This window comes from Kryptolebias marmoratus, linkage group LG5, assembly GCF_001649575.2.
Source record: "Kryptolebias marmoratus isolate JLee-2015 linkage group LG5, ASM164957v2, whole genome shotgun sequence".
NCBI classification, from domain to species: Eukaryota; Metazoa; Chordata; class Actinopteri; order Cyprinodontiformes; family Rivulidae; genus Kryptolebias; species Kryptolebias marmoratus.
This window is the reverse complement of record NC_051434.1, coordinates 1,157,797-1,183,425: the sequence shown is the minus strand read 5'-3', so window position 1 is coordinate 1,183,425 and position 25,629 is coordinate 1,157,797. Positions and strand designations below refer to the sequence as shown.

At 46.6% G+C, this 25,629-nt stretch overlaps 1 protein-coding gene and 1 long non-coding RNA gene across 4 annotated transcripts; one reads left to right on the top strand and one right to left on the bottom strand.

Moving 5' to 3' along the window:
* Positions 1-279: 279 nt before the first annotated feature.
* On the bottom strand, positions 280-21,837 carry LOC119617040. 2 transcript variants are annotated; one of them, XR_005233204.1, is made up of 5 exons: positions 21,228-21,837; positions 3,778-4,058; positions 3,421-3,600; positions 2,624-3,331; positions 280-1,860 (listed from the first exon to the last, which is right to left on the bottom strand). It is a non-coding gene; the product is annotated as an uncharacterized LOC119617040 (long non-coding RNA). The 2 variants fall into 2 exon arrangements; XR_005233203.1 differs by lacking the exon at positions 280-1,860 and having other exon boundaries at positions 2,531-3,331.
* nedd9 (neural precursor cell expressed, developmentally down-regulated 9) lies at positions 4,998-25,629 on the top strand. 2 transcript variants are annotated; one of them, XM_017440275.3, is made up of 7 exons: positions 4,998-5,220; positions 14,667-15,023; positions 20,413-20,511; positions 22,276-22,413; positions 23,360-24,487; positions 24,783-24,872; positions 24,953-25,629. In XM_017440275.3, the coding sequence occupies exons 1-7, from the start codon at positions 5,209-5,211 to the stop codon at positions 25,460-25,462; spliced, it is 2,334 nt and encodes a 777-aa protein (XP_017295764.1). In that variant the 5' UTR covers positions 4,998-5,208; the 3' UTR covers positions 25,463-25,629. The 2 variants fall into 2 exon arrangements, with proteins under 2 accessions (XP_017295764.1, XP_037831696.1); XM_037975768.1 differs by lacking the exon at positions 14,667-15,023.

The window sequence follows — 25,629 nt, the reverse complement described above, 5'->3', positions numbered from 1 at the left end:
CACTGTTCGGGCACCCTGCTTAGCACTGATTGGCTGATGATGACAGACTAACAGCTGGTTATCCAATAACGCGAGTCTGAGTAGTTCAAGGACCACCCAGAAAAACGGAAACTACTAAAATGTTCGATCAGGCTCTTCCTAAAAACGTTTTTTTATTAAACCTTTTTGGACATTATAACACAAAAGTGATCAAAACAGCAGAGGAAACGGTTTATTAAATAAAAAGGTGTAAAAATATAAGTAGAAAACAGCATTTTCATTTATAAATATACTGCCAGAAGAAAAAAAAAAGACAAGTACCCAAATAAAAGCAACACAAAGTTAATTTTAACAGCCTTCAGGCACTTTTAAACTTCTTCAGAAATATCCATTAAAAAACATTTTACTTCCTTTTTTTGTAGTTTAATTATATCCTCAAAACAAAGAACAATTATCATAAATATTCTCCACAACAAAGCAACAAAAGTCCCAGTTTCTGGGTTACACATCAGACAAGCCAGGATCTTTGTTGTCTTTTAAAATAACATCAGTTACTGATCTAATCTCAGGGACTTGTCTTAAAATAAAGCTTGTCAACCTTTTTAAATATAAAGTCTGCTGATCCAGGCCACTTTCACAGATTACAGGAAAGTCTGGATTATCGGAAGGAAAATATAAATAAATGAGGAAGTTTGAACACATTCAGCCTGTAAGTCAGAGGAGGGGAAGTCAGCTTACTTCCTGTGATCGTTCTGTGAGTCACAGTGAGAATAACCTCTGCAGTCTAAATAACAGTTAACTGGATCTGTGAGTCCTTGGAGCTGGTTTGGTGGGAATGACTCTTCAGACTGATTGTTTATGGAGACAATCCTCCACTGAATCACACAGTTTCTCACTGCTTCTGTTGTATTTGGTGAATTCCTCTGTGGGGGGAAATCGTAGGAAAATACCAGGAACGAGCGGGATCCAAGGAGGTGGTTCCATAAATCAGCCTGAGTCGAGTTCAAGGCCTGGAGTTTCACGGGGAGCAGCGAGGAGGGGCCGCCTCGGCGCTGTGATCTCCACTTAGAGAAGACGAAGAGCCTGTCGGGCCTCCGTTAAACCCGGGTCAGAACCCGAACGTCTCAGACTCACACCTGGCAGGGACGGTTTTCTCTCACCTCGTTTTTTTTTCTGTGCTGAAACACGCTAATGTAACACACTAGGTGTGAGTGTTTAAAGGAAATACTGCTGTTTTCAATGTTGTTTTAATCCTATATTTAATTAAAAACAACAAGTTTGACTTTAAAGACAAACAAGACAAAAATCAACAGAACAAAGCTAAGTGTGACAAAACAGTAGATAGAAGCTAAAAGTATCAATAGGCTACACAAAAGCAGCTAAAAATAGCAAAATGTTAAAGTTTAGATTGAATTTTGTTGTCTTTGTACGTCACAGCTCCAAGACAACAGACGTGCAGGATTAAATTAACTTTAAACTTAAGATATAAAAATATACAAACATGTGTCTGCATGAATCTCAGGTATACAGGTATGACCGTGGCAGACCATTTAAGATGAGCGTGGCTGGAGCTAAAAGCTAAAAGGAGCAAAAGGTTTAGCTACTAGAAAAGGTCACAAAAACAGGCGGTGCTGTTGAGTCCTCACAGTCCTCACGCAGCTAAAACAGAACTGAATCAGCCCCGGGCCGCGGTTGTCATGGCGACCGATGGCAGCCCAGATGCCTGCAGAAATCCTCCGCCGGCCACCGGCTGTTTGACGTCTCCGCTGAGATCCAGAAGAAGGATTTTGGGCTGAAAGTCAAGCTGTTGAGGTTTTAACTCTCATTTCCTTCAGCGAGCAGAAACCAGCTGAGACCGAAGCCCAACAACAGCCGAACGTTCTGAAAAACAAACAACAAACAATAACCTCTTTGGCTGATTTTAGACCCCTTTCTCTTCCAGATATACAACTCCAGTTCCAAAAAGCTTTGGGACGTTGTGAAAAATGTAAATAAAAGCAGAATGCAGTGATTTGTAAATCTCATAAACACATATTTTGTTCACAATGGATCACAGTAAATATTTCAAATGTTAAAAACTAAGAAACTGAACAACTTTCTCTAAAAAAAAAAGATCTTTCTAAATCTGAAGGCAGCAACATCTGAAAAAAGCTGTTTCAGGAGCAACAAAAGGCTGTAAAAGAACAAGAAACAACTGGAGGAGCTTTTAGTAACTAATGAGGTTAATTATCATCATCTGCAGATCATAACATCAGCAACAGAATCCTCTGAGGTCAAAGGTCACGGCTGGTTCTGTTCTGCTCAGGAACACTGTCTGTAAACACAGTTCACCGTGCTGCTTAAAGCTCTATCAGGCAAAGAAGAAGCCAGATGTGAACAGATGTGTCTCCTCTGGACCAAAGAGGAGAACTGTTCTGTGTCATAGTTTTGGTGTTTTGTTTGATGGTTTTTCTGGTTGTTGTTCTGCTGTGTTTGTCTTTTGGATTTGTGTTCATGTCTTGTCATTTTCACCTCCCCAGTAACCTGCCACGCCTCCTTCTCTCATTCCTTGCTGTTCAGTTACTTTCCAGTTTCTCATGCCACACCCACATTACCATGACTACTTAATCACTGCCATCATTTTCACCTGTTTGTTATCACTCACCTGTGCCCATTTTCCTCCTGATCCTCAGCCTTCATATACCGGTCTTTGCTCTTCATTCCCTACTGGGTCATTCCGTTTTGTCATGTCTCTTTGTTCAGTGCCTTGCCTTGCCTTCGTTTTGGATTTCTGTTATTGTTAGTTTTTGCTGCCACGTCAGCCTTTTGTTTTGTTCGAGTTTTAGTTTAATAAATTTTTGTGGATTAAGTTGAGTCTGCATTCTGGGTTTGCCGCCATAGTTCCACCTCACGACATTCTGAGGTCAGCCTGCCTCTCTGATGGTATGGGGGTGCATTAGTGCCTCCCATCCAGGACTGTTGAACAGACAGAATGGGCAGACCTCTGATAAGGGAAACATCTGGAACATCTTTACAGAGACGTAATGCTGGCAGCAGATTTAAAATTATCTAATTTTTGTTTGAACCTCTGTTATGTTCGCTGTAAATAAAATAAGAGTTTTTTTGATTTGATAATCATCGTTTTCTGTTTTAGAATCGGGGTTGTAAACAGATGAAAACCAGAGTTTTGTTTGTGGGAGGAAACAGGTGTTCACGTGCTCAGAATCAGATGGCAGAGAAGAACCCCCCCCCTCTCCTGTGCCCACTCATGGTCCAGAGAATGGGCTCCAGCTGGGTTCTGTGTCCGTTAAACAAACGCCTTCATCTGAGGATGTGACCGCTCACCGGGGGACAAAAAGGGCCGGCTGGCTCCCTGTGATTGAGACAAACGAGCACACTGATCTGAACTTGATTAGAACCCTGGAGAAACACAAGAGAGGCTGGATAATTACAGATTTTTACCCCTTTCGAGCGGCCATGATGGCAGGCGGAGCCACATACGGACGCGAGGCCTTCGTCGCTGCAGCAAAGAGAGGAAGACTCTGAGTTTACAGAAATCAGATGGGTGTTTCTTCTCACTTCTGTCCCACACGAGACAACATCTCAGCTGTGAACCTCGCAGCCCGCCTTCGAGTCAGAGAGCTGTAAAACAACGAGCGTTTTATGAATTTAAACGACGAATAAATGAGACCAGACAAGGAAATGTGATTTCTGAACATTAAACAAGTCAAAATGCTAAAGAAGAACCAACAATTAAAGACATGCATCTTTGAATATTTTTATTTTTAAGTAAATTTTAGTAAATTTATATAAACGTACATGCACATTCTCCAGGATTTAAATGTGTTTTTAGACACATTTTAATCTGTGTCAGCTGTTTACGTGCTTATTGATTCAGAAACAAACAGCTGAACTGTATGACAGCTCGACCTCCTCTTCACCCTGAAGGTGATGAAGACGATTCAGCTGAAGCATTCTGGCCTTGCAGTTTTCTCCGAACTGACAGAAAGTTTCCCCACAGAAGAAAAGTGATGTCTAATCGCACTTCCTTCATGCAGAGAAATAGACATCTTTCTGTTTCCTCTCTTGCACTTCCTGTTCTGTAATCAGAAAGATCACAGAGTTGACAGAAAACAGCTTCAGTAAATTAGATGCTTCTGAAAACGTTTGACGCTGAAATCGAATGAAACCAGAGAAGTGACTTTTTCTGTGTGGCTGAAGATGAGACATTACAGCTAAAAGAAGCAGAACAGTAGCTGAAGGTTAAAAAGGCAAAAGGCTAGCTAGAAGTTACAGCAGCTAAAAGCTAAAAGGAGCATAAAGAGACAAAAACAGATTTAAAGAGAACAATGTTTCTGAAGGAGCCGAAGAGACTTCAGTGAATCAAAGAAAGTGTTTGTAAATAAAAAATACATATTAAAGTATAAAAGCTACATCAACTGAAAGTCAACCAGCCTTCAAACCTTGTTTTAATTCAGAGATTTTCTCAGAGTAAAGAGAAACTTGGATGGAAACATACTGAAATCACTGATTATTACATTTAAACTACAATCTCTACAATATTTTTTCAGATTACAAAACTTTATGGTAAGTTTGTCTCCCAATGTAGACAGATGTTTATAAATACTAACAAATATATATTCTCTAAATGAGAACTTTATTTTTATTTTTCAAACATTTATTTTTAGTTATTTATATGTAATGTTTAGTTTACATAAACAGGAAATATTTATTATACTTACTTTTATCAAGCCTAATTTGATTTTGCAATAGATAAACCAATTAATATTTATTTTTTTAACTAATTTTATCTCAATGTAATTTTTAAGAACATTTTTGTGTATAAAAAGTTTATTTTTCAGAATAAAATGACCTTTATACTTAGCATTAGTTCCGCTTTTATTTTGTTAAGCCTTGAAGAATTTCGAATGACGGTGACGTCAGTTTTGTAGGGCAGCGAGCTGTGGGCGGGGTTCGAACGTTGGCTCTGACCAATCAGCGGCGGGCTCCGTGTCTGAGCTCCGGAGCGGAGCTGAGCGGAGCAGCAGTCAGCTCGGAGCGGAACAGAAAGCGGTATTTGCGGGTCTTGGGTGGATGCTTTCGTGTTTCTACGGGTCTGAGGCTCCGGATGGATCTTTAACCGGGACAGAAGAGAAACTTGGGCCTGTTGTTCTTCAGATGTGTCGCCATTTCTCGCCGTAAAGCGGATATTTGTTTCTTTTTACTGGATTTGCAACAAGCAGCAGAAGGATGAAATACAAAGTAAGTGCTCGGTTCGCTTCTTTCTGCTTCCTTAAACTCCTGGAAATGTCAGCAGATGCTTAACACTCGACTTTCATCATTTGAGAGTGACACCTGTGGGTCGTTTGAAAGTCCGGTCTTTAAAAATAAGGGTGTGAACTTGACAGAGGAAACAGAAGCTTCAGAGGGAGTCTGGTTAAAGCTGCAGCTCTCAGGGGCGGAAAGAGGAAATCTGCAGCCAGTTTGGTGCCCCAATGTAAACAGACCCCCCCCCCCTTAAAACTCCAAACCAGGAGCAGAGAAAAAGCTCCGATGGAACGTGGAAAACACGGGTCTTTGGCGTGGCCAGCGGTGGGACCCAGAGGTATAATTTTGTGGTTGGTAGATGAGAGTTACAGCCTGGAAACTGGTGACGACATCCAGAACTTCAGGAAAACGCAACAGAAGCAGAACAAATATCATAAAACATCCGAAAACTACATTTACTTCCTGTGAAAAAACAGCTGAAATCAGAGTCAAAGCTAAAAGGAGCAGAATGCTAACCAAAGGATAAACGCTAGCTAAAAGCTAAATGTAGCAAAAAGGCTAGCTTAAAGCTAAAAGTAGCATTAAGAAGACAAAAACGGAGCAAGCAGCTGAAGCAGATTTTAAAGAGAATAATGTATTTGAAGGATTTAAAAGGAGATCTCTGGTATTTCCAGTAAATGAGTTAAATATTTTTAAAAGTTTTAGAAATCAAAAGTCCCAGCAGCCGTCTCCTGAATCAGCCGAAGGTTTGGATTTATGAATGGCTAAAATAACACAAAGTCTGCAGAAGGAGCTCACAAAAAAAAAAATAATAATAATGGTGTGAATTCTGAGTCAGCGTTCGTATACATACGTAGAAATAAGTTCTGGTTGCTGATATTAAACAGCCAAAAACGACAGGAATAAATAAATAACAGGTCATAAAAACAGCAGGTTATCAGGGACGCGGCGGGCGATATGCATTCCTTCAGGAGATGTTGGGTCCATTAAAACGTTTGAAGCTGAGATGTGAGAGAAGAATCTGATGGTTTGTTGTTTAGCGTTTAAAATAATTTAGTTTTTATCTAAAGATAATTAGATTTTCTGTTTGTTTCCTTCATATTGTGACAAATGTTGGTTTAAAGTCATTTAAAATATTAAAAGTAGTTTAGATCCAATAATTAGTTTGGTTTGTCAGGTTTATGCTCTCCGTCGGGTTTGACCTCTGATGGTCTCTGAGGGCCGGTTCTGTTCAGTTTGGGTCTCCTGGTTCTGGTGTCGCTCCGTGCTGACTCACTGTGGGGTAACCTCAGCCCAGGAGGAGGAGGAGGATGGTTTCTGTCAGGGAGCTGCAGGTCTCCGTGGCGACGGCGATCATCAGAAACAGAGGATCGATCGGCGTGACGCCGCGGCGCTGACGTGCGTGTTTGTGGACAGCAGGAGGTCGTGTTTCCACTAATCTCTGCTTACAATAAACACACACACACACCAGCACACACACACCTCACACACACACATTACAAAAACACAGCCTGAGGTTTGAAATCCGCCTCGCAGAGGACACGGATGATGTCACGGATGATGTCACGAACTTCCAGCTGCTCCCGGATCAGTTACAGGGTCCACCCAAACCCTCGTCCAATGAGTCCACGCTGATGGACACGAAGGACAGGAGGAGACATCAGGTCTCTTGTTTTGGGTTCAAAATGACCTGAATCAAGATGGACGCCACAACCAGCTAAAGCTGGTGGTAGTAGCTGAGAGTCATCCCCCAGCACACTCTGAGCACAAAGTTTAACTCGAAATCAGCTAAAAGTCCAACATATAACGTCTAAAACTCATTAAAAAAGCTTTAATTTCCATTTTATTAACAGTTTTTAATTTTAGTTTTCTGTACATCTTTTGGAAACTGAGTCCTGCAGACTTTGTTGTTTGAGGAGAACGTTCAGGAGAACAAAGTGGAACCATTTATAAATGTTCTCTTCAGTTCCTCCAAAAACTTCTTGTTCTCTTTGAAATCTTCCTCCACTGCTGGCTCTGTTTCTGTCTTAGCTTTTAGCTCCTGTACCTAGCCTTTAGCTAGTTTTAGCTAGCCTTTAGCTAGTTCTACCAGCAGGTTTCGGCGCTCAAAGTGTTGTTATTAAAACACAAACGTCAGGCTGAGATTCCGTATCTGAAACGACTCGGAACAAACAAGAACAACAGAGGATAAAAAACAAAGACGGCTCGGTCAAAGTTCGAAGATAAGACCAGCGCCTGACAGCCGATAAGGATTTACTGTCCTCTGACGGGACACGGCTGACGTCTTTAACCAAACAAAACGCCTCAATGTCCGAAGGCCGTGATTCTCTGAGAAATGTGGGTCAGATTCCTCACAGATCAGCAGTGGTCCCCCTGTGGACGGGGACGTCTCAGAGGACCGGGTTAGACCTCCTCTGCCGTCCTCCTGTGGACGGGGACGTCTCAGAGGACCGGGTTAGACCTCCTCGGCTGTCCTCCTGTGGACGGGGACGTCTCAGAGGACCGGGTTAGACCTCCTCGGCTGTGGGACTGGCAGGAGGGGAACCAAACTGAGTTTTCCTGAGTTTCATGGTTCAGACGGCAGCCAGCAGAGCCGGAGGAGAGCCCACATTGTTCTGAGGAGGAGGGGGCTGAAAGGCCTTCAGAAAATGAAAGAGAGAGGAAGTTGGGAGGTGGGGGTGGAAGGCGAGGCTTCGTGGGAAGATGCAGGGATTGTTTCAAGGTGCCCCTTCTCGTCGTTAACGAGTTTTATTGTGTCTGAGTTTCCACAACGAGACGTTTGTTTTCTGCTGCGAGGCAGACGTCTCTGCAGGAAGTCTGACCTGCTTCACTTGTCCACCCAAAGTGTCCAAAGGTTAACAAAGGTTGTTGCTTTCACCACCGGGGAAGTTCTCAGCAGACACTGATTTCATCCATTTACAAATAAAAATCAAGACGTCTTCATTAAGCCACAGTTTAATGAAGCAAACTCTTGTTTTTGTCTCGGCTGGCCGTCGAGTTTCAGCCGGAGGACTCTGTGTCTGACGTCTCCTCGCAGCGTGAAATCAGACGGACACTGAAGGGAATCTCCGGCTCATTACTGATTCCAGGATGCAGAGACGGATCAGCGTGCCCCGCGGAGATACCGCCGAACACATTTCAGATGCGGGATAATTCCCCCCGCAGGGATTAGACTCTCAGGGCTGCGATGCTCCCGTTCGAACCCGCCTGGCATCGACACCAGGCTGAGAAATAATCTGCAGCCTGGTGGATTTAAACGTTTGCAGGCTGGAGGCCATCAGAACATCCAGAGTCTCTCCCTGACTCGGGGTCGCTCTTTCAGGAGCAAGAAGGAAGTCCAAGCTGTGGCGAGCAGAAACGTCTCAGACGGTGTCGCAGCTGAACTCGGCTCCCGTTCCTTCGCAGGTTTCACCGCTGTGTTGGAGTTCAAACCAAGTTCAGTCCCAGGGACGATGAAACCAGAGGGACGTATTTTAACACGACGCCGTTTTGTTCCAACGAAACCCGACTCTGACAGCAACAGATCGGGTTTCTGAGGAGGTGAGGAGCCACGTTCTCTGTAATTTCACCTCCTGGTTGGGTCTCCACCTTCTCCGCAGGGAACCGGGTTTTTATTTTGGTCTTTTTAAGGATCACCTGATCGTGACCTGGGGTGGAACGAGATCTCGTGCTGCGATAACATCAGAACTTTCTTTGGTGAATTCATCACTGAAGGTGTTTCCACCTCGTTAAACGTGTCAGGCTCTAGGACCATGGGGTGGGGCAGGAAAGCCTCTGCAGCTACGTGCTGAGAGGAAGAGTGTTATTTAAAACAGGCCGAGTGTTTGAGCATCTCGTTAACCCGTCTGGGTTGAGAGGAAAAGAGTCGATCAAACTCTGAGGTGGAGCTGAGTTGGACCGGCTAAAAGAACCGGATTCAGGTCCAAACAGCTGAAAGAACCTGACCCAGCAAAAACAACCACTTGACTCTTATTCATTGTGAATACTCAAACCAGGTTTATGGCATGAAAATTATAATGAAAACGTTAATTTCTGCTTCATTACGATGTCTTCTGAACCCAACTTTCAGATAATAGACTTTAAATAAGATAAAAGAGAATATACTGTAACTACCCCTTAAGGGGTAAGGGACATTTGGCCCAGGGCTAGGGTTAGGGTCTCCTCAGGGTTTAAAGAGAGAAAAAGGCAAATTAAAGGTTTTAAAAGAAGCCTGTTGTGATCTAATAGTTTCCAGCAAGACTTCAGCTTCTGTTTTATTTTAAAAATTAAAAACAAGTATTTACCTTTAAAAATGGAGCCAGAAATGCTTGTTTTCCCCTCCTGCTAGTATTAAAGCCACAGAGCGGCTCTCTGCGAGGAGGCGTACAGGCTGCGTGTTTGAGCAGTCGTCAGGGAAACTCCCTGGTTTCGACACAGTTCTGGTCGTGATTAAACCGGGCCTTTGCCTGCGGTGAGGTTTGACATTCTGCTGCCACCGTGCCACCGTTTCAGGGCAGCCAGGTTTCCTCTCCGCTTCTGAAACACGAACGATGGCGTCGTATTTACGCCAAGCTGTCTTTAATGTACGGAGGGCCAAACGGGACATAATTCAGCTCAGCTGCTTCAGTCGGGAGGAATAAAGTTTGTTTGGTGTTCTCAGGTGTGGCTGAAGCAGATTAATAAATAAAAACAGCAAAAACTGGCTTAATAAAACAATTTATCAGGTTTGTCTTGCTCCTGTCTTTCAGACTGTTTGGTAAATAAAACAAACTGAGATGCAGGATTATTGACTTTGTTGTTGTTTCTGTAATGGATCATAAATATATGATTTACAGAGGGTCATTAAGGCTTTCTTTGGCCTAAAATTATTATTATTATTATTATTCAAACCACAGATAACATATAACAGGGATCTGTTAATAAGTTCATCAGGAAACTAAAACCAGATTTTAAAAAGACTAAAACCAAACCCAGTTAATTCTGCTGCTGTGGAAACAAACCTGCTTTAATAAACTGTAGAAACCAGATTAAATCTCCATAAAACAACACGGACTTCAGCTCCGACCTCGGAGATAAACTCATCGATTATCTGCAGTCGATTCCGGGCCTCGGTTCTGTCAGCAGGTATTGATTTACCGCCGCTTACGTAACCCAAGCAGAACCTGGGCCGGGTCACGTTCTCAGGCGCTGCGGTGCCAGGAACACATGTCAGAGCTCTGAAAAGTGCTGGAATAAAGAATCGAGCCCTGTGCTCCGAGCTCTGAACCGTTTCCCATGAGCCCGTCCTACCAGAACCTTCACACGGCCCATTTATCTGAACCGGCCCTCACCCGCAGCACGCCGCACTCCGAGGAGCGGCTCGAAAAAGTCATCAGGTCCTCATTACCGTCATTACTATAATTATGTTCTATATATAAGCAGGCAAAACGAGGCCAAACACACTCACACACAGACACACACACACTCACCCACACACACACACACACTCTCACACACACACATACACACACACACACACACACTCTCACACACACACACACACGCTCGTCCCCCGGGACACGCGCTGCAGCGGAACCGTCTGAACGTTCTCACAGCCCGCTCTGAGCTCAGGTTGGTTGTTGAGGTTGAAAGCGGGAGATTCTGGTTCCGGTTCTGACCTCTGCCCTCGGGGGAATTCGGGTTCAGCCGGAACCACCTTCATCATTATTAGACTTAAAGAGTGGCCCGGAGAGGAAGGACCAGAACCACCCAGAGAGTTCTTACTGTAAGCAAAGGTGGGGCCCGTTCTGTCGAGCGTTACTAAAAGGACCTTTTTCATTTCTGGAAAGGTCGGGGCAACAAATGAGGCGGCTGTTCTGCTGAGTCATGAAATGTTTATATTTAAACTCCTTCAGGTTTCAGGACCAAATGAAACGGGCCTTTTTCGGGTTCTAAGAGGAACCACCTCCAGAAACGCAGCAGGTTCTGCTGCTCCGGAGCTCCAGGTGTGTGTTAGCACGACGCCGAGGCGGAAAGACATCAGCAATGACCTCAGAGAAGCAGCTGCCCATCAACCTGGGAAGGGTCAAAGGTCATCTGGTGCCCATCGTTCTACAGAGAGGAAGAAAACATCCCAGCAGATTCACCCTGAAGGTCAGACCGTGCAGTGAGGTCCATCTCAGACTCTACAGGCCTTAGTTAGAAGGTCAAAGGTCAAAGGTTAAAGCCTCTTCTCTCTAAAAACAACATGGCAGCTGGACTTGAAGGAACCAGACCAGAGGACAGATGTTTACCCAGAATGCATGGCGGTGGAGGGCTGTTTGCAGAGCTTCGTCCTGTCATCGTTTAAATTAGTTTCTTCCGTTTGACGCTCCAGAAATAAAACCAACCTTTAAGACAACACGTCTTTTTTCTAAATAAGAAGCGATAAATCTGAAGCCCCGCCAAAATAAAACTCGTCTGTTGGATTCAGTCCCCATGAGCTCATGTCTGGTTGTTTTTCTGACGTTTCCTCAGAGGTCAGGCTGCTATAAAAACGCCGATGATTCATCCGTTTACGTTGTTTGCATCATAACCTCCGGCTGCAGAGAACGTCTCAGACCGCAGTGAGAACGTGTGTCAGAACGTTTCCTCTGGGATCTCTGTGGTCCCCGGCCTCACCACAACTCATGAGCTTCTTCATGTTTTTCAACAATGATGTCACAGCAGACTCTCTGACTTTTGGTTTTATTTTTTAGAGCTTTTATTTTGGCATTACTTTTTAAGTTTGTGAAAGGTGATCAGTATTAATGGAGCTAATGTTCTGCAGACAGTTAGTAGAGGTGTTCCCCTGAGAGCGATCCTCGGGTCTCTTCTGTTTGTTTAAAGATGAAGACTTTAATACAGAAAATGATGCTCAGTCCCGGTCCAGTCCTTGTGTCTTTATATTTTATTTTGAAATGACCCAGACTTTGTTCTGATCTGGATCTGCAGTTCTTCAGGCTTTCTGGAGCTCCGTCAGAGTTTGGTTTTTCACTCCTCAGTTCTTGTTCCTGAACAGTTTTTAACTCTGAACCGATTTTAGCTTTGTTCCCATCAGCCTGTTTTAACGACACGTTCTGTTGTTAATTGATCAATTAGTGGATTCATTTAAAGGACTAACTCCTGTTAAACCAGCAGACATTTACAGTTTACCACCAAATGAAACGGAAACAAAGATTAAAGTGAAAACATGAACAAAGTGTGTTTTTGCTGCTCCAGTGGACATTTCTTCAGTTTTTGTCCCCCCTGCTTCCTGTCTGAGGTCACATCGGTTCAGCTGGAGGTCGTACGGATCGGCTCGGGACGGATTGTGTTCAGACTAATAAACGATCTCAGAGCCGCGGTCAGCCCCTCAGCTACGACGTGTCTCTCAGTTCAGTCTTTCAGAGAACGGAGCAGCAGCTCGGCGCAGTCCAGGGGCCGGATGTCGGGTCACCAGCTGGGAGCTGGAGCAATCACTGGTGGTTTTCAGTATCTGATCTGTGAACAGGCTGTGGTTGGAGCCTGCGAGCCGCTCGGGGAAACGGTTTGAACTGCAGGTTACAGAGATCAGTGACTTCAACAACACCTGCTTCTGGGGTTAAAGGACAGAAATATGAGTTCATGACGCCACCCTGAAGAATCAGGAACACTTTATAAGGTTACAAACAGGCGAGCTGCGTTCAGTTCCTCCCAGACCTCAGTATGAAGCAGAGTCTAAATTCAGATAATCTCAGAATAAAACACGCAGCCGCAGCTCCGTTTGGCTCACGACAACAAAATGAGCATCAAAGTTCAAGAGACGAGCTTCATTTTTATCAACGAACGAAGACAAATCTGCCAAAATGAAGAAGAATTTCAGATAAAAACAGCATGAACGACAGAACAAAAGCTAAAACAGCAGCTGGAAGCTAAACAGACGCAGCTACAGTGACGCTCCGGCCAATCAGAGAGCTCGTTTCCGCTCCGATTGGCTGGCGGCGGCGGCGGCCTGCGGGGGTCCTGATTGAAGGCGGTGTCGCTGCCGCTCAGACAATAGGCAGGGAGGCCCGACCCGGTTCAGATAGCAGTTTCACGTGGGAACCGCCTGAACACGGCCGGAAGGAAAGAGGAAGGCCACCGAAAACCTCGAGCTGAGAGCAGCCGCAGAGCAGCTTCCTGGTTCCAACAAAGAGCAGCCGAGCGGAACCGGCCCAGAACCGGCCCAGAGCGGGACCAGGACTCTGCAGAGCGGGACCAGGACTCTGCAGAGCGGGACCAGGACTCTGCAGAGCGGGACCAGGACCAGCCCAGAGCAGGACCAGGACTCTGCAGAGCGGCGGTTTGCTGCAGATCAAATAAATGTTTCGTCTCTAAAGAAGTTTTATCATCCTTTAAGCTCATCTCAGCTGACAGGAGCGTAATCCGGCTCAGCGTTCAGAGATTAACGTCCCGTCTCTTTATCGCCGCTGCAGAAGGCGAAAGGGCAGCCATGTTGTCTGCTGTGTTAGCAAAATATCACCCGACCCAGTCGGTGGATTTTAATTAAACTGTCAGAAATGACTGGATGTTTGTCTACAGCTGATTAACCTTTGAACGCATCAATAATTCAGCTGATTTTACAGAAATTGAGCCAAAATTTGACTGAAACGGTTAAAATGACTGTAGTTTGATCTGCGGCGGCGGGTGATATGCATTCCTTCACTTCTGATGGAGAGAATGACACAAACATCTTTTTCTTTTTCTTTCCAATCTGCTTTAACGGCTTAAAATTAACCTTTCAGTCCACTGTGTCTGAAGCCGACGTGCCTTTGAGCAAGTCCCGCACCTCCTAATCGCTCCTAATGGAGCTGAAAGCGGAGGGAGTTTGAAACGAGGCATTCATGGCCCGTTAGCTGAGGAAAGGCTGTTTACGGAGGTAATGAGTCCTGAACGCCTCGCTCGGACGCAGCAGTGGCTCCCATCTGAGGCTCATTACCTCCCAGCTCCACCGGGCCTCTGTAGAACTGGACCCCGAACTGGACCCCGCAGGCTCAGGAAGGCCCAGCAGCAGACATCCGCTGGGACGCTGTGGGCCAATCATGGCCGCCCTGCGTGAAGGTCAGCAGGACGGCGTTTAAGGGCCAGGATGGGGTTTACTGTGGAGCCTTGGAGGCCATTTTCCTTTCAGTCAGGCAGCTAACGAGGCAGAAGCTCGTTAGTTTCAGTCCTGAGGACAGCAACCTTTAACCCAAAGTCCCAACATTTAGGACGAAGTGATGGATGCTCAGCTACTACCACACCGACTGTTAGCTCCACATCTGTAAAACTCATTTCTGTGTTGGCCATCTTGATTTAGCTTGAGATATTTTGCTAACAGACAAATAAGGCTGACTCTAACAGTTAGTGCCAAGTGTTGGGGGTGCTCAGCTACTACCACACCCAACCTTTTCTCCCCAAAAAGGAGGCGCAGCGTCAACCGTTGTAGCTCCGCCCTAATGAGAGTCTGACGTTCTTCTCTGTAGAACCTGATGGCCAAAGCGTTGTACGACAACGTGCCGGAGTCCCCCGAGGAGCTGGCCTTCAGGAAGGGGGACATCCTGACCGTCATCGAGCAGAACACCGGCGGCCTGGAGGGCTGGTGGCTCTGCTCCCTGCACGGCCGCCAGGGCATCGCTCCGGGAAACCGGCTGAAGCTGCTGATCGGACCCGTCTTTGAGGCCGCGCCTCCTCCTCAGAGCTACCCCCAGGGCGCCGGCGCCGGCCCCGGGGCCCTGGGCCCCTACCAGAAACAGCAGGGGGTCTACCAGGTTCCTCCAGGACAGGACGTCTACCAGGTCCCACCGAGGAGCGCCGTCGCTGCTGAAAACACGCCCAGCAAGGTGAGCCCTTTGTACTTCCTCTAATGAGAACTTTATCAGTTCGTCTGTTAATTTACGCTTTGATTAATTCAGTCAGAGGAAGAGAAACGAGCTGACAATAATTAACAGGTTCCCACTTTAACGAGAGCAGCTGCTGAGATGATCGGTAGGAAGAAGAAGAAGGTGATCGATGTGGAGCTCTTTTAAAGCTCTTCATTTCTTTGTTTCCCTCCAATAATCCAGATTTTACTGTAACCTTTAAAATGTGATGTTGTTAAATTCTGGTTTTCTCTTCAAGATGATCACAACCTCATATCAGCCTACACTCAGAGCAGATTTTTGCTTTATTTTGTATTTTTTGGTGTCTCTGAGTGGATATTTGAACATCTCCTGGTCTTGGTGTTCCTTTAAAGTTTCCTGCAGAACTTCAGGGACTCAAACGAGCCATGAGGTTTTTCTGAAATCCTCTTTATATTTGGAGAAACACGTCCCCGTTTATTCAACCGTTTAACTTCTTTAGCACCTGAGACGAGATCAGCCCTGCAGGAGACGGATGGTGATCAGACGCTGAACGAGCCGTCACAGAAACGAGCTCAGGTGGGTGGTTCAGGAGGTAAACAGGCAGCGCGGCGCCTGATTCTTCAAGGACAGATCTGTCAATCATTCCTGGAGGCTCGGCAGAGGAATGGGGTTAAGGGAAGTGTTGGACGTGGAGCCGGGCCTTAAATCACTGGTTCTGTTATTTAGATGAGTCTAAATGAGTTTTTGAACCAACAGTTGCTGATGTTTGCAGATTAACGGTAAAATAAACTGCTTTAAAAAGACGTCTGATGGGGAAAGGAGACATCATTTTATTAATAATGTTTGGTTTTTCTACCCTGACTGGTTCAGGACTGTTGGTGTGATGAAGTTTTATCAGTTTTCTGCTGATGTTTCGAACAGACTGGCAGTTTGATGATGACTCATCCTGAGCGATGGGTTGTTTTTAAACCATTTCCTGCCTTTCTGTCAGATCTGGTTCTGTTCCTGAAACAATCGTTGATCCCCTCTCCGTTTCTGTTCGTCTGCTGTTTCTTTCCTCGGGCTTTCAGTCCAGATCTTATTTCAGACCGGTTGTTTCCTCTTGATGTGGCCGGGGATTCGGGGTATAATTGTGCGCTGAGGTTTGGTGGTCTCCTCCTCTCTGGCTGGTTGGTTTGAAGCAGCGTTCTTGTCCTCGGATGCCCCCGTCGGGCCCCTCTTTCATGGCCTCCGTTCTGGGACAAAAGCCTGGAGCTCGTGGCCACAGAGTCTGTGTGGCTTCAGCCTTTCATCGTTCATCTCCGCCTGCTGCCGATTTCCTCTTTCTGCTTCCTCCTCTGACGCCGAGGTTCAGAGTTCAGATATCTGCTCCTTCCAGACGGCCCTCATCTTCCTCCTTCACGAGCCTCGTCCTCCGTCCTCTGTCCTCCGTCTCCTGATGGAGATCCAATCTGCTCGCTGGTGCAGGAAAGAGGTTCTGCTTTAATGAACTCCAGACTAATTCAGGAAGTGCTCTGATAACCGTTTATGGGCCCTTGTAGGGCGTGCTGGAGATAAAGCTCCAGGTAACCAGGTTGTGTTTAACCAGCAGCTTGTTTGTCTCATAACTTACCGCCAGCCTCCGAGATCCACCTAAAGGTCGTAAATCCTCCCCACCAAAATAAAGGGCTCTGCGGCTAGCAGGAGGCACTCCAAACCATGAACTCAGACCGTAACGGATTCCGTTTTATATCCCAGGAAACGAAGAAAACCAGGAGCTGGAGGAGCCAAATCCAGCTCAGTTTGACAGCGTTGGACCGTCGGCTCAGACCAGAACATCTCAGAACAGATGAACGTCGTGTCGTAACGGATCCCGCAGACGTTCAGGTTTCAGATGATGAATGTTTCGTCTTCAGTGTTTGGACAGAACCGTTCTTCAGTTTCCTGTTTTTTTACTGGAAGCGGTTCTGATGGACGTTCTGTCATTTTATTGTCCACTCCGGGTTCTTTGATTAAATCAGCAGCATTTGGTTTTTGTTAAGTTGGGTCATTTTGTGGATTCACTTTAGTTCAGTTTCTGTTCAGGATTAATATGGTTTTTTCCATCTTCAGTACCTTTAAAAGAGAAGCAAATAAAAAAATACTTTTTACTGCATGAAGTTATGAATGCAGGCGTCTCCTGGACCTCCGGCTGGTTGTCTCCAACAAATCAGCAGAAATCTTCTTCTTCTTCAGTTAAACTGGTTGGTTTCCTGGTACCGGGTTCAGATCAGGCTTTAGGAAGGATGATCCAGAAGCTGAAGGTCAGCCTGATTTATCCAATCAGAGACCGGCTCTGATGTGTTCGGGGTCATCGTCCTGTTGGACCCAACTGTCCAAGGTTCAGTCGTCCAGCTGCTGGTTTGAGGTGAAGATGAAGAGTTTGGAGGTAGTCCTCCTCACTTTGTACCACAGCATGATGCTGCCACCTCCATGCCTGACAGCTGGTTCAGTGTCTCACCTCGACTCCTCCAAACGTCCTTCTTGTCTCAGTCTGACCGTCAGACTTGTCTCCAGAAGACATCTGTCTCGTCCATGTGGACAGCTGCAGGTTTCAGTCCAGCTTGAAGGTTTTGGAGCTTCTTTCTTGGTCCTCTCAGTCCATGATGATTAAAGCTGTCCTCACTGTGGACAGGGACAGTGGTGGACAGGGACAGTGGTGTTCCAGGTCATGGCAGGTTTGAGTCTCGGTGGTTCCTGGGTGGTTCCTGAACAATGACAGATGAGAGTCGGTCCATCCTTCAGGGTTTGGCTCCTTCAGACCATAAACCTGAACTGAAGAACATTTTTACCTTCTCACCATCAGCCTGGACGCTCCCGTCTTCTTCCAGGATTTTCTCCGGACATGTTTTTCCTGAAAATTCGACAGTGGATGTCAGACTCATCCATTAACGTTTCTGATTTGCAGATTATCGCGGCGAGAGATTAAAACGCTGCTTTGATCAGGGAGGATGATCCTTATTAGAGGTTCTCTTTTCACGCTCCTCGTTAAGCTCGCCGTCTGTTTGGGTTCAGCCGTCCGGACGTGTTTTGGAGCCGGCCGACGGCCTCGAGGGATTCCAGACTTAATTACCTGCATTAATTAGTTTGGCTCTTTAATAGGCTGCTGTGTTTCTGAGAGGGGGGCAGTGAGTCAGCAGAAACGCTTGTTGTTCGTTTGGGACAGAAGGAAGCAGTTCATCTCCTCCGTGTCATTGGGTAACCTGAGGTGAGATTCAACACGGTTTGTCTTTTATTTCAGGATGAAATGAGCAGAAAGGTTTACTGTGGCTGTCGGTTTGTGTCAGCAGGCAGGAAGTGGTTCTGTGGTTCTGTGTTTGTGTGTCCAGCCGATGAAAAGGTGTGAAAAGATGATTTTCTGTGAAACGTTGAGGCGCTGAAACTCAAACACGGGCAGTCGACCAGAAACAAAAATGAGACAAACGCAGAGAGCTGAAGGAGCTGAAACTGAGGCGTTAAGATTCAAATTCCTCCAAACGGAACCCTGAAACGATATGGAGAACAAACCGAGGCAGTCGTGGGTTCGACCTGCCTGAACATGGACGTGCAGCGTCCCTGCAGCGCCCCTGCTTCACGCAGGAATCTAAAGAAGCTCCTGCCTGGGTGGGAACAAATGTTTGCTCAGTTCCTGCGGCTCCTCGTGATGTCACGCCGCTGCCGGCTGTAAATATTTACCCTCTGGTTATTACAGCCGGGAAGTCAGAGCGGCGAGACGAACAATGAACGAGCAGAGAGGAGGAAAGGTCAAAGGTCGCTCTCAGGAACGTGACCTCTCACCTCCTTGTGTCTGAATGTTTTTAGTAAAAACGAACGAAAACTCGGATCGAGTTTTATTTCTTTGGATTTTCCTTCCAAGAAGACAAAACTTTATAAAGTGATAACGTGAGGTACAGCATGCAGCAGGGGCCATATCTGGCCCGCGGGCCTCCAGTTGGACCCCGTCTTCAGAGTTCTGATTTGGTTCTTGTTCTGTTCCTGACCGAGGAGCAAAACAACCAGAGTTTCCATCACCGGGGCTGGAAACGGCTCAGAATGCTGCTTATTCACGTCTCGGTTTATTTTGGGTCCGTTTAGTCACCGGGCCCGGCGCCGACCCAACAGAACCTCGCTGCCTGATGAACTCACCCAGGAATTCCAGCTATGAGCTCCTGAAATCATCCTGATGAGAAACACATGGACTCCCGTGAGTCAGACTCCGGCTCAGATGAATGGCATTCCTTTCCATAGAAGGCGCCTCATTTTTAGCTCCTCCCACTTCCTGTCGCTTCCACTTTATTCCAGTAAACGTTCCTCAGAAGCTGTCTGAGGTCCGACATGAACCTCTGGACCAGAGATGATGTCATCTCCTCTGATACCTTCAGCCTCTGGTCTTTAGATGCTTTTAGCTAACATTTAGCTGCTCTGAGCTACATTTAGCTGCTTTCAGCTACATTTAGCTGCTTTGAGCTAACATTTAGCTGCTTTGAGCTAACATTTAGCTGCTTTGAGCTACGTTTAGCTGCTTTGAGCTAACATTTAGCTGCTCTGAGCTAACATTTAGCTGCTTTGAGCTAACATTTAGCTGCTTTGAGCTACATTTAGCTGTTTTGACCTAACATTTAGCTTCTTTGAGCTACATTTAGCTACTTTGAGCTACATTTAGCTGATTTGAGCTAACATTTAGCTTCATTGAGCTAACATTTAGCTGCTTTGAGCTAACATTTAGCTGCTTTAAGCTACATTTAGCTGCTTTGACATATATTTAGCTGCTTTGACCTAACATTTAGCTGCTTTGAGCTACATTTAGCTGCTTTGGGCTAACATTTAGCTGCTTTAAGCTACATTTAGCTGCTTTGAGATATATTTAGCTGCTTTGACCTAACATTTAGCTGCTTTGAGCTAACATTTAGCTGCTTTGGGCTACATTTAGCTGCTTTAAGTTTACATTAAAAAGTGTTCAATCATCCAGAGCTGACCCGGGGTCTGAAGGCGTCCCCTGAGTCTCTGTCAGGACGTCCAGCATCCTGGCTGCTGTTTGTCCAGGGGGGGGACAGAGGAGGACATTCCCAGCATTCCTCCTGTCTCTGTCTGCCGTCGGTGGAAACGAGGCGACGCCGAGGGGATCAGGAGGTGTGAGGACGGGAACAAGAGGAAGAAAATGTGTTTTTATAAAAAAACTAACGCCATCTTTCTTCATTCTTTCTGTAAAATGTCCCAAAGATTTAATAAATCCTGCCTCAGATCTGTGATTGACTGATCAGTACCAGGGTTCCTCAGGGTTCCTCAGGGTTCCTCGGGGAATGAAAACCAGTCCAAACCCAGCAGAGTCTGAGCGTTTGTCCGGTTGTTGTCTCGGGCTGCAGCTCTTACTGTCCGTCTCTGTCTCTGTCAGGTGGTGACCCCGACCAGGGTGGGACAGTCCTACACCTTCAGCCCGGGACAGAACAACCAGCAGAACATCTACGACGTTCCCCCCAGCAGATCCCAGGGGGTAGGTGTCCCGTTCCCCCTTAAAAACATCGATCTGACCAGAAAAAGAGCATTTTCTGCTTTCTTCTGGTTCCTCATAAATCCTCCCACCAAACAAAACCAAAACTTCTACCAACTTCATCGCATCACGTGACGCCATCTTTGTTTTTAAAGCTGTTATAAATGAGCTTTTAGCTGCTAAAACAGCCGATGGTGGAGACGGAGACCAGAGCAAATATTATTCATCTGACAGAAAATGACTCCAAATAAACAAAGTTTAAAGTTCACTCAGATCAACCTTTTATTTAATATTCTAACTAATAACTGAGACAAAGGATCATATTTCATGACACCAGCAACAAGTCTTGATTTAACAAAGTAAATAATTTAATTTTAATTTCAATTCAACATGAACTGATAGTAAAATAAACATTTTTAACTCATGAAATAAACCATGAGAGAAGATGCAGAGCAGTTAATTAAGCTTAGCACATAAAATTAAATGTTTTTATTTCAAAACAACCCTTCAGTGTCACTTTAGCCAAGCTAGCAGTTAGCTTAGCAGTTAGCTTTAATTAGCATTAGCCACGTCTTTTAACGACACAAATACAAACAACATTAGAACATTAGAGAACGTTCTCATGACCCTGAGGGCTTTTTTCTAAAAAGCATCTTGAATTAAAACCTTCTTTAACATCTTATTCTTGTATAAAAGTGAAAACAGGAAGTTAAACTCACCGTCAGAAAAAACAATTTGAGCGAATATCCTGCAGTTTAGGAGCATTTATTTTATCTTTCTTCATCCAGAACAAACCAGGGAGTCTAAAAAGTGTCAGAACAAATGAACAAATGAAATGACCTTTGACCTTTTGCGTCACTTAGACAGAAGAGTGCGCCCTCTGCTGGAGGAAACCTCTGAATGACACCGTGTTTATCCGCCGTCATGACAGACAAAATAAATAAAATAAAATAAAATAAAATAAGAGTTTAACCGAGGCAGTGACTCTGGTTAGGAGCCACAGACGGTTCGCTCCTGTAATAGGTAAAAAACTATTAAAAAAATAAAAGTTATTAAAAGATATTTACACCTTTCTGCCGGTGTTCTGCTAAAATAAGCCCCCCGTTACAGGAAGTGCTTTGATTCAAAGGCCAGGTGAGCTGCCCAAAGATATGCCTTTTTAAAATTTGTTTTAGTAAGCTCAGGGTGGCCAGGGCCAAATATTTAAAATCATAATTAATGATCCAATTAATCAACTAACATTAATGCATTAGAAGACAACAAAATGTTTATGGTAGTGATGAAATATTAACCTTAAAAGATTTTGTGAGTTTTCTGAAGCGTGCCTGAGGAAAATATTGTGTTATAACTAGAGACGGGGCTGGAAGCTGGAAGTTGAAGCTACGAAGGCTGAGCGCCCCCTAAAGGTCGTAATTTTCCAGACTAAATAAAACTATACATCTGTTTCCTCATACGTTCAGCTTCAGTGAGTTATTTGGAGCTAAAAGGAAAGTGGTGTTAAACTGTGATTGACAGCCGGTGGAGGCGGGACTAACGAGGCCACTGCCCCTAAAACAGCCTCTGGCTCCAAAAACATGGCAGCACTTAGACAAGCTGACATTTTGGCTTTAATTCTGACCAACAGGAGAGGAATAAATCTTTATTATTGTCAATGGAGCGCCCTCTAGTGGCTGAAACTACCTGCTACAGCCAAACTACCAGCATGCCGACAGAAACATGGTTCAGTAACAGTAAATCTGATCCGTTCTCGTCCGTCCTGTGTTTCAGGTGTACGATGTCCCACCTGGTCAGATGTTCCCAGGTCAGCCGGGTGGAGCCAGAAACCAAGCGGTCTACGACATTCTACCGTCTCAGGCGGACCCGAGAACACACTGCGTTTACGACGTTCCCCCCTCGTCTGAAGGGGTAAGAAGAAAAGCCTCAACTTTAAACCGATCAGTCAGCTGCTGTGGATGTTTATTGACACAGCGTTTAAAGTGTTTTATCTTAATTGCCTGTAATAAAAGAATAATATGTGAAATGATATATTTCAAACATTTTTGTGGCTGCTCTAAATGAAAGCCTTGCTTGCCAGTTGAGTTAACCGAAACCCACCGAGCACAAAAACTCTTCTATTTGCAGAACCTCTAAACTCCGAGCCGACGGCCGTCAGCTTGTTTGTAATAACATGAAATTCACTGAGGCCTGTTATTTACGTCGCTCCTAATTACAGTCCGCTCCGAGCCGTCTGCTGGGTAACGAGCGCCTCTCTAGGTTTAATTCGCCGCGCTGAGCTCCCATGATGCTCGGAGTGAAACGGCGGAAACTTTAAGCTTTCGGATACAGACTCAACACCGTTCAGCCAGTCTTTCACTTCCTCAACGAACAGGAGAGCTTTATTTAACAACAGAAACTCATATTCAGGTCAAAAATAACTTCTTCCTCGGAGCAGATTCTTCCTGTGTCAAATTAACGAGAAGTCTGTGACGTGCTGCAGTACCAGCAGTCCGACAGTTACATGTTACTGCCCCATTACTTCCTGTTACTGCCCCATTACTTCATGTTACTGCCCCATTACTTCCTGTTACTGCCCTGATTCCATTACTTCCTGTTACTGCCCCATTACTTCCTGTTACTGCCCCATTACTTCCTGTTACTGCCCTGATTCCATTACTTCATGTTACTGCCCCATTACTTCCTGTTACTGCCCTGATTCCATTACTTCCTGTTACTGCCCCATTACTTCCTGTTACTGCCCTGATTCCATTACTTCCTGTTACTGCCCCATTACTTCCTGTTACTGCCCTGTTACTTCAATGGTTTACAGACTTCTTAAAACCGTAACGTCTGTCTGATCTCATCCTCTCCGCAGGTCTACTCGGTGCCACCCTGCAGGACCAACGCGGCCCCCCAGGAGGGAAACTACGACTTCCCGCAGCCTCTCAAGCACAAACAGGAAGGGATCTACGACGTCCCACCCCCTGCCCTCACCAAACCCGCCCACAGCCCCCAGTCTCATTACGATTTCCCCCCAAGCGTCGATTCTCCCGCCCAGCGCCAACACCCCAACGCCAACGGCAACGAAGGCATCTACGACGTCCCGCCCCCCGCCGCCCTTCAGCAGGACGTGTACGACTTCCCTCGGGGCCCGCCGCCCCCCCAGCAGAAACCTGCAGCCGACAGAGACGGAGGCAGGGGGATCCACAACGTCCCGGCTCAGGACGCTCGGGCGGCGGCGGACGTGACAGACGGCGTGAACCGCCTGTCGATCTCCAGCACCGGCAGCTCGCGCAGCAGCATGTCCACGTCCTCGTCCTCCGCCAGCTCCGGCTCTGAGGGACGCCTGGTGCTGGACGTGGACGCCGCTGTGCAGAGGCTGTACCGCCTGCAGCAGGCGCTGGAGCTCACGGTCGGGGCGTTGCACTCGATGGCAGCTTCGCCTCATTGGAGGACGTTATCTTTCATGGAGCGCCACGCTAACGACATCCGCACGGTGCTGGAGCGGGTCCGGACTGCCGTCGGGGACTTTGTGGCCTTCGGTAAAGGGGCGGCAGCGAACGCCACGTCCCTGTCGGACTCGAGCCTGCACAATAAGCTCAGGCGGCAGCTGGGCCGCCTGGAGGACTCGCAGCAGATCCTCCTGCAGACCTTCCAGGCCCTGGAGGGCTGCAGCTGGGCCCCGAACGCCATGACGGCGTCCCGGCAGCACCACAACAAGAGCGACGACCTGGACCGCTTCATCATGGTGTCCAGAACGGTTCCCGACGACGCCAAGCAACTGACCTCCACCATCGGCAGCAACGCCGAGCTGCTGTTCAGGCGAATGGACGGGAGCACACCTGAGGAGAACCCGCTGAGCTCCCCCCCCTCCGAGAACGAGAACTACCGGGGCCAGACGAAGGCCTTCCCCGTCCCCACCGGCCAGGACAAAGACAACATGAACAACAGCGAGAAGTGCGTGAAAAGCTGGATGGAGGACTACGACTACGTCCATCTGCAGGTAACACAGCAGCCTTCGAGGTCCAGTTGTCCCAGAACGTATTTCAAAATAAGAGTCTCAAAGACAGACACCAAGTGACTAAACAGTCCTTTAAGTCCTGCTGGTCTCTGCTTTACCAACAATAATTTAATATATTTTTATAAGCTTCAGATGTTTAGAGACAGTTTTCTTTCTGCCTGATTCTCCAAACTGAGATCGCTCTGACGTCTGTGTGCTGCATGTAAGACACTGACGCTCCACAGAAGCGTCAGAACTATCAGAGCGTGTTTCCTCACCGCGTCCTCTGTCGTCTCAGGGTAAAGAAGACTTTGAACGCCAGCAGAAGGAGCTGCTGGACAAAGAGAACATCATCAAGCAGAACCAGGTTCCTCTGGGCCAGGACCAGGTGAGAACCCGACCCGGTTCTATAAAACTGGGTTTTTTAAACTTGTTTCTGTTCTGATAACTTCCTGTCGCTCCTCGCAGATTAACCAGTTTAAGAAGCTGGAACAGGAAGTGATCAAACCCGTGGAGAACGACGTCACGCAGTGGATCAGTGCCTCGTCGTTGGACCCGCCCTCCGCCCACCTGTGTCCTCGGGACCGCCAGCTGCTCGGCTTCTACTCGGCGCAGTGCGAGCAGCACTTCGTCACGCTCCTCAGCGCCGTGGACGCCTTCTTCAGCTGCGTCCGAGCCGGACAGCCCCCCCGCATCTTCGTCGCTCACAGCAAGTTCGTCATCCTCAGCGCCCACAAGCTGGTCTTCATCGGGGACACGCTGTCCCGGCAGGCGTCCGCCCCCGAGGTGGCCAACAGGGTGATGAACTCCAGCAACGTGCTGTGCGACCTGCTGAAGACGGTGGTGGCCGCCACAAAGATGGCCGCCCTGAACTACCCGAACACGGCGGCCATCCAGGAGATGGTGGACCGGGTGACGGAGCTGTCGCACCAGGCGCAGCAGTTCAAGGAGCAGCTGCTGCAGATGGCCTCGCCGTGATGGGCGGCGGGCGGCATGCTCGGCATCTGTAAAAAGTTCTGTGTAGATAGTTTTGTGTAGCTGTAGGACGGTTTTCAGGACGTTCTCGATGCGTTGAAGCACCTTAAGAGCTGCAGCCGGTTCTTCTGTAAATCTTTTCTCTGTAAGTAAAAAAACAAAAACCTGTC